This window comes from Xiphophorus maculatus, chromosome 15 (genome assembly GCF_002775205.1).
Source record: "Xiphophorus maculatus strain JP 163 A chromosome 15, X_maculatus-5.0-male, whole genome shotgun sequence".
Taxonomy (NCBI): Eukaryota; Metazoa; Chordata; class Actinopteri; order Cyprinodontiformes; family Poeciliidae; genus Xiphophorus; species Xiphophorus maculatus.
The window spans coordinates 3,983,367-3,991,434 of NC_036457.1; the positions used below are offsets into that span (position 1 = coordinate 3,983,367).

At 42.5% G+C, this 8,068-nt stretch overlaps 1 protein-coding gene across 1 annotated transcript; it reads right to left on the bottom strand.

Moving 5' to 3' along the window:
- Positions 1–242: 242 nt before the first annotated feature.
- LOC102220704 (cleavage and polyadenylation specificity factor subunit 3-like) lies at positions 243–7,558 on the bottom strand. Its single transcript, XM_005808685.3, has 18 exons — positions 7,390–7,558; positions 6,934–6,997; positions 6,766–6,863; positions 6,532–6,660; positions 5,841–6,018; positions 5,652–5,741; positions 4,629–4,779; positions 4,374–4,549; positions 4,138–4,296; positions 3,568–3,714; positions 3,340–3,492; positions 3,158–3,266; positions 2,478–2,576; positions 2,203–2,297; positions 1,391–1,478; positions 1,242–1,308; positions 1,061–1,157; positions 243–438 (listed from the first exon to the last, which is right to left on the bottom strand). Exons 1-18 carry the CDS (start codon positions 7,458–7,460, stop codon positions 349–351), a joined length of 2,061 nt encoding a protein of 686 aa, XP_005808742.1. The 5' UTR covers positions 7,461–7,558; the 3' UTR covers positions 243–348.
- Positions 7,559–8,068: the final 510 nt, after the last annotated feature.

The following is an 8,068-nucleotide window of genomic DNA, read 5'->3' on the forward strand; positions in this document are numbered from 1 at the left end:
CCTCCCTTACACTCAGAGCGGGAACATCTCTGAGTGTAAGGAACATCTCAAAAAAATCATTTTTCTTCCACAGTTATATAATTCCAACAGGTCAATTTTAAATAAAATATATAGTTAATAAGATACTACCTGTTCCAGAACAAATTTAAATAAATAACAACAGGAATTAATGAGATTTATTTTCAAAAATTGTCAAACTAAACACAGAATTTCCTGTAAGAAAAGTAGGACTAGTCAGAAAAATCTCACAAAATTTGTTTTATTTTGTACAAAAACAATCGTTACGGACATCTGACAACAGCTGCGTTGTAAAAAAATAATGTGCTGGAATAAAGGGGGCGTGGCCTGTCAGAAGACAGGTGTGAGGGCCTCAAAGAGTCGATGGATGGCGACTTCAATCATTTCCCTTAGAGGCTCGTCGTCCGGACACGTCACCGCCTGCATGGTCAAATTCAGTTGTTACAAAAATGTTACATCAAATATGACTAAAAAGAAATTTGACAACAAAATGTTTCGCCTTCAAATTGGGTCTCTGTCTTTTTAAAAACTCCGCCTTCAGGAAGTCGTCCCAACATGGCTCCTCTATTAACCCTTTAAGTTTTTACCAGCGTTGCTCTGAGCAGCAGCTCCTATAACGAGCTCAGCGGTTCCACCAGCTGTTTGCTAATTGCTGCTGGCTAGTCTGAAGGAGCTGAGAGGGGAAGGAGCTGTGTCCTCGAAGATGGAGCTAGGTTGCCATGGAGATTAAAACATTTCTCAAACATGCATGAAAGAATCAAGGCAACACTACAGAAATAACATAACATGATGTAAAGCTCAAAAAAGTAGATTTTATATAATAACATTGACTGTTAAAGTTTTGAATTCTTTTAATGTATTGACTGTATATGTTAACCAGGAGAAGTATTAAAAAGCAGATGTATTTATTGGTACTTATGGCATTCCGTACTTTTATTCCTTTTGTATATTTTACATGATACTGCCCCTTTAAGGAAACAGAAATCTTCTCAACCTGAAGAGGGCGCTGCTGTATTGAAACATTGACTTTTTTTGTACTCACTCTCGTCTCCGGGTCGATTGTTGCCGTGGCGCCGTCCACCGTCACAAACAAATTCCTGCTGTCTTTGAAATTCACGCAGTCGTCCCCGAACATGTCACTGGAACACAAAGCGCTCAGGTTGCTGCTCCAGTTGTCAGGCTTTTATTTTGAAAACAGCGGTTTGTGTGCCACGTGGACTCACTGCATCATGAGCTCCAGACGCTCCACAAACACCTCCATGTCGAAGGTCTCCTTCCTGCTGTCCAGGACTGAAAAACAAGCAAACAAAGGTTAAGGCTCCAGCCGAGTCCCAGAGTGCCCCCTGCAGGCGGTCGTGTTGCATTTACTGACACTTCTGGGCGTTGGGATTGGACTGGACCTCCAGAACCACCGTGGCGACGGCGTCTGCGTACATGTCGTTGAGCGGGTTGGCGACCCACTGAGGAGGAAACGGAGACGTTTGACATAAACAACCAGCTGCACTCAGAGAAAAACCTTTAAATAAGGAAATGTATAAAATAATAATTCAACTTCATATTACATTAGTTAGAGAAATATTACAAACATAAAAATGGTGTTTTTAATTTAAATATTTGTTCATTGACAGTTTGTGTTTTTTCATGTAAGCAAGTAAACATGAAGATAAAACTAAATTAGTTGATTTATTACACAGAAAAAAATTCAAATAAATGTTTCAAGTTTATATTTTACACATTATTTATATTTAGAATTTTTTATGTACATGAACAATTGTTAAACAATTTCCTGTATTTCCTTACCAGACTTTATTTTTTTTATTTTAATTTTATTATTTTAAATGTAAGTAAAGTATATGTTAACCAAAGGTAAATAATAAAAAGGAAATGTATTTTTGTGCTCTGAAATTGATTGCCATTTTTGGCTTTTCTGGCATTCCATATTTTTATTGCTTTTGTATATTTTGACTTTGAAGATATAATTGTGTAAAGTGATACCCAAAACTATAACATATTTTCTGTTTTTTTCATCAAAAGTGCAATCTTAGGTTTTATATTACCTAGTATGTTTTATTAAAATTTAAGCCAAAGACCAGAAATACAAAATATGTACTATTTGTCACAAAATTAGCCATGATATGATGCAACTTATAAATAAAGATTTAAAGTAAGAGAGAATAGTCTGACCTCCAGCAGCACCATGCCGGCTTCATGGACCAGCGTGATGCTTTCAAAGATCTTCACTGTGATTTTCTCCGTCTTCTCCACCTGCTGCACGTCGCCTGCACAGAAAACACCAAAACAGCGCAAGTGAGACTTGGCCTCCTCAGGTAGAGTAAAGCAGGTTTAAAACATGGACAACATGTTTGTCAGTCAGAAAAGAATCAGAGTAATTCCCTAAAAGAGGCTAGCATAAAGCATCTGGAAATAAAAACTCAGGTGAGTTTCTGTTTTTGGTTTACCTGCCAGGTTTCTCAGCTGGCTCACCAGCAGGGAGATGGGTCCGGTGAACGGGATGGCCTGAGTCTGGGTCACCATGCCAACGGACAGATCCGTGTAGTCTGGACAGAAAGGGAACCAAGCAACATGAACACACCACGGCGCGATGCATTCAGGGACACAGAACCGCAGGAAAAACTAAAACTGAAGGAACAGAAACTACTGGTTACATCTTAAAACCAGCTGTTTGTAAGTTTGCATTTAAGTTCTCAAAAGTTAAAAGTTTGTTCAGTATTGTGGCAGTTCAAAGTCAAGAAGAACTAGTTCAAAGTTTAGTTCACTAAAGGTTAACAGTAACTAACCACCAACTACAAAGCCTGAAAAAGACTAACACTAAATAAATAAAACAATGCTTAGCCTGGTGGGGATGAAAGGAAAGCCTGGTGGCCCGCCAGGCTGATGGTCCACCAGATGAAACCCCGCCCACATCTCACTACTGTTGATGTGAGGAGCGGCCATTTTGAAAGTAAAACCAGCCGTACAAAATGTAACTGGAGTTGGAGTTGCTCTTAATTTTCCAGTAGGAAATCTGACTTCATAGGGTGTTCCTGTTGATTTTTCCAACTGGGAAGTCTGAAATCCCAGTTTTGAGTGCAACTTGCATGCAGCATCAGCTCTGTGATTGGACTGGACAGTTACGTACTGGAGAGGTCAGCTGGGGTCATGATGTGGTAGTTAAAGTTCCTCTTGACAAGGATCCCGGAGACCCTCTGGTCCTGAGCGCACTTCTTGTCTGCGAGCGCACCCATCACCTGCAGCAGGGCATGCTGGGAGTTAAAACGCCGTCGGATTGCATTGCGTATTTGCGAAGATGCTGAGACGAACCTTCGCCAGCTTCTCTCCTCTGAAGGTGAGAGTTACGGCCTCGGTGTTCCTCGGGTTGTGGACCTCGATGTGGACCTCGTCATTGTCTTCATACTCCCGGATCAGAGCCGCCTTCAGTCGGGCCATCTCGTTCTGCTCTCCATGGACCAGAATCTGCAGGACCAAACGAAGACCAATCAGCTTTTTCATCTGGACTCAGATCTGGACGGAGCGCGGAGCCCGGATTACCACGTGGGGAGGTTTGAGAGCTCTGATGAACTCGCTGGTCTGCTGGTAGTCGGTGTGAGCCGAGAAGGAGATGTAGTCCACAGACATCTTCAGAGGAAGCTTCTGACCCGACATGGTGGTGATCTCCTCAGGTTCAGTCATGATGTGCTGCGACACAACAGCCCTTTATCAGACATGACAACACATATCTACCACAAGAAGGAGCTTTTGCACCACCAGCTTCTGGTTTTGCCAAACCTTTGAGCTGATTAGGCGTCTAATTTAGTGAGCCGGTGTGAAGTCAGTGCGCCATTACAACCAGAGAGTTTTATCTGAGCTCTAATGTGGGTTAAAAACAGCACAACTGAATCTCAGCAGACATAATGCTGCTAACCTCTGCTAACTGATATTAGCAGGCCAATTTTTAGAGTTGCGCTTTAGCTGGCTTTGAAAGTGAACTGTGTATGGGTCTAGCTTCCACTAAGTACTATCTTTGCTTTAGCATTAGTGGAACTAATATTTATTAGTGCTCTGGGTTGGCGCAGCTAGCTTTTCAGTCCTATTAGAATCAAAATCTTTGATCAGGGTCACCTTGGCCAGCGTTCCCTCCACGCAGTACCCGGCGATGATGACGCCGTTCCTCTTGTCGGTGCACCAGCTCTCAAACAGCTCTCTGGAGAGTCCGCTCTGCATCATACCAGGCGACGCCATCACCACGCTGGGGCCGATGTCGTCAAAATGATCCATGCTCTGAAAACAAAAAACACAAACACAGTCAGTGATTGGTCGAGCCACAGCTGGACGCCGTATGGAGCGGGCTCAGCGACCTTCAGGTTGCTGATGTGCTTGAAGACGAAGGGGTTGTTGACGTTGATGGCCTTGCGGATCTTGTCGTTCATGGCGTTGATGTAGGTCTGGTAGACGGCCATGCACTTCCTGGCCAGAGACGAGGCATAGTAGATGGGAATGTCGTGGAGCTCCGGGTGGTTCTGCCAGTACTCGTCTGGGTCAGAAGTAGATCCATATCAATCAGACTTACAGAACCGCCGTAGGGTAAGAGGATGCAATGGAGCTGGACTCACCCAGGATGAGCAGCAGCTCCTGGGCTCGTCCCAAGGCGAACACGGGGATCAGGCAGCGGCCCTCGCGGTTCACGATGTCGTGCACCGTGTTGCAGAAGCGAGCCTCTCGCTCCTCCCGTTTCTCATGGATGTGGGTTCCGTACGTCGACTCCTGTCGCACAAAAACATGTCAGCGCATCTCAAAAGTTCTGGTACACTTTTGTGATACCTCTAGATCACAGGCGTCAAGCTCCAGTCCTCCAGTCACTGTCCTACAGTTTTTAGATGTGCCACAGGTACAAAACTCTGGAATGAAATGGCTTAATTATCTCCTTCCTGTGTAGATCAGTTCTCCAGAGCCTTAATTACCTAATTATTCTATTCAGGTGTTGCAGCAGAGGCACATCTAAAAGTTGCAGGACAGCGGCCCTTGAGGACTGGAGTTTGAGACCCCTGCTCTAGATATTCTCAGGAAGGTTAGTCACTGAAACTACTTGAAATCTCACCTGAATCTGTTTCTTTACAAACAGCCTCATTCTCCTGGCTTGGACCTTCAACGTTTATTAGTTTTATTCCGTTTTAGCATTAGCTTCCACTAAGTGCTAGTTGCTATAGTGCTTTAGCGTTAACTTCCATCAAATACCATGGTGATGTAGCGCTTTAGCTTCCATCAAGAACCATGTTGGTATAATACTTTAGAGTTAGCAAAGCTCTAAAACCAAATGGAAAGTATTTATAACTCGGAGGAAGTTAGGAAAAATCCACAGATATTTAATAACAGAAGACTGACTTCAATGTGTCTGAATTAACATCATTTATGTAAAGCATAATGGGTCAAAACTCCTCCACTAAAGAGTCATTACTAGCTATAATGAAGACAAAATATAAGTTATCATTAACAGAGCTTTGGGCTACAGTCAACACTAGGGGGCACTGTAGTGTGGCACAGATTAAGTAAAACAGCTTTAACAGAAGCTTCAAAATGGTTTTAAACAGTTTGAATTGGTGACGGGTTACAGGAGCTGCTTCAGTCTGGTGACTCACTGTGATGAGAATATCTGGCTTCACGCTGGGGATCTCCGCCGCCATCAGGTGTCTGTCCTCCTGCCGGGAGAAATCCCCGGTGTACAGCAGCTGCACAAAAACACAAACACTTAGAGAAGGAAAACCTCTGCTCCTATTAGTCAGAGTGCTTCATATTCACTCCAACTTCTAATATTTTTATAGACGGACCTTGACGCCGGCGATCTCAATCATGAACATGGCGGCGCCCAGAACGTGGCCGGCGTGGTAACACCAGAACTTGATGCCCGCCACTTCTTTCACCTCATGGAAGTTGATGGTTTCGATCTTCTCCATGCTGTCCTCCAGGTCTGTCTCGGTGTACAGCATGTCGTCCGCCGAGATGTTGCTGAGACAGAGGGAAAGAAATCTGATCATTTCCAGCGATCAAAGGATGCAGTTTCTGTTTTAAGGGTTATTTTGATCAGATCAGAAGACCTCCAGGTTATCATCCACCAAGACCTTTTCTTCCATTTCATGCTAAATTTCCATTAGAAGAACCAGAATTCACTTTACTGACCAAGTTTGTCTACATGAACAGAGGTGGTCCTAGCAGTAACGGTGCCCTGGGCATGACTCTACTTTTGTCCCCCCAAACAATTAAAATGCAAGAAATTCGCTTCCCCCCCCCAACAGAAAGCAGGTAAACTAGTCCTGAGTTTCTCAAACTTTTCAGTCTGACCTCACCAAAGATATGATTAAATATGGAGTGAAATAATTATACATATTTTGAAATGAATTTATTTTCTAAAAACTATTTATAAATTTTATCATTTTAAAATTATATTAAATTTTTTTAAACATTTAACTTTATATTTATTTATTTCAAGATATTCTTATATATGTTAGCTCCTGAACTCACCTGACTTTGACGTAGTCAGACAGTAGCCAGCGGTAGATGGCCTTGGTGGCGTGCGTCATGAAAGTACGGCCCTTAAAGCTGGTCTTCTGCAGGAACCAGGGAAGCGCTCCACAGTGGTCCAAGTGGAAGCTGAAAGAGGACAGAGCTGTAGCACCGAGCGATCTGGCCAATCTACCATCCACATCACCGCTAGTGCAGGTCTGCAGAGTTTTGATGCTGGTTTCCTGAACTCACTGGCTGATGAGCAGCAGGTCGATCTCAGCCGGATCGATCAGGTCGATGTAGGGCAGAGCATCCATCCCCTCCAGACCAGGATGGATCCCACAGTCCAGCTGGAGGTAAACAGATGTTTTACAATCTGGGGTTTTCACTTTGTCCGGGAAATAAGAAAAACAGAGTTACCATGATTTTTCTGCCTTTGAACTCCAGGATGATGCAGGACCGTCCAACTTCCTGACCGGCTCCTCTGCACACAAACGCACCATGAAGCCATAACTTTCATCCAGATTACATACAGTATATCGCTTTAATAGAAATCTGACTTTATAGTCTTCAGTTTGAATTACATACAATCAAAGAATGGTATTAAACAAGTTAGAGTTAAACTGGGGGCTGGAGGATGATTTCAAAGTATTATGAAAATAGGACTAATCTGTGTATTAAGACTACTAAAAATATAATCAACAAACCTTTACTTGTCACCGAATTGAGAAGATTATTCTTATTATTATTTATAAAATCAGTACATGATGTGTTTGGAGACATATATGCGATAAAATCCTAAAAGTTGTGTTTTGTGAATGGAGTTTGGTGTACGAGTAGCGGACTCGTGGATAAAAATGTCCGATTTAAACTCACAGCGGGCGGATCAGCAGCTGGTCGCTCTCCTCCGCAGGAACCGTCGCGTCCGCTTTACGCTTAGCCGCCATGTTTACTGTAATAAACTAAACAAGACGTTTAACAAACAAATTCATCACTCCGCTACTTTCACCACAACTTCAGGACGGTGACACTTCCGGTCCCTTCTCAAATCAGTCCGGTTAGTACAACTTCTAGCTTCTCCAGTTCCACGAATAAAGTCCGACCGTAGATTTGTTTTTGTTGTTGTATTCTTGATCTGTGACACTTTATGACTACTAAACCTTAACATTCCTGCAATCTTACCTAAAATACTTAATAATAATATACTCTATTTAAAAAAGGACACTGTGCAACTCAAACGTAATCGTTTGATGCGCCGTGTTAACAGCATTTAAGTTAATTCGCCTCTGCAGTCTCTTTGTAAACCATTTCAAAATTAAAATGAAAGCTGTTCAGTAGAACCACGTTTGAGGTATGTCACAAAACACTGAAGTGTCCCCAATAACAGACAGAATCTGAGTATGTGTTATTGCCAATATAACCTTCAACAAACTGAAACAATTACTTTTTATGTCCACACATTTATTTTCTAAAAATATATGCTTTAAAAGTGGCTTTAGCATGCAATTGTGGACTGGAAAACACAACAGTTGTCTGAAGTTTTATCTTTCCCCAC

Bases quoted from the DNA above. Each gene is read 5' to 3' on its own strand.
- LOC102220704 (XM_005808685.3), bottom strand. From the start codon at position 7,460: ATGGCGGCTAAGCGTAAAGCGGACGCGACGGTTCCTGCGGAGGAGAGC. The intron at 6,998-7,389 runs GTGAGTTTAAAT...GTTTGTGTGCAG, and splicing joins CAGCTGCTGATCCGCCCGCT to AGGAGCCGGTCAGGAAGTTG. The intron at 5,742-5,840 runs GTCCGTCTATAA...GTTTTTGTGCAG, and splicing joins TTGAGATCGCCGGCGTCAAG to CTGCTGTACACCGGGGATTT.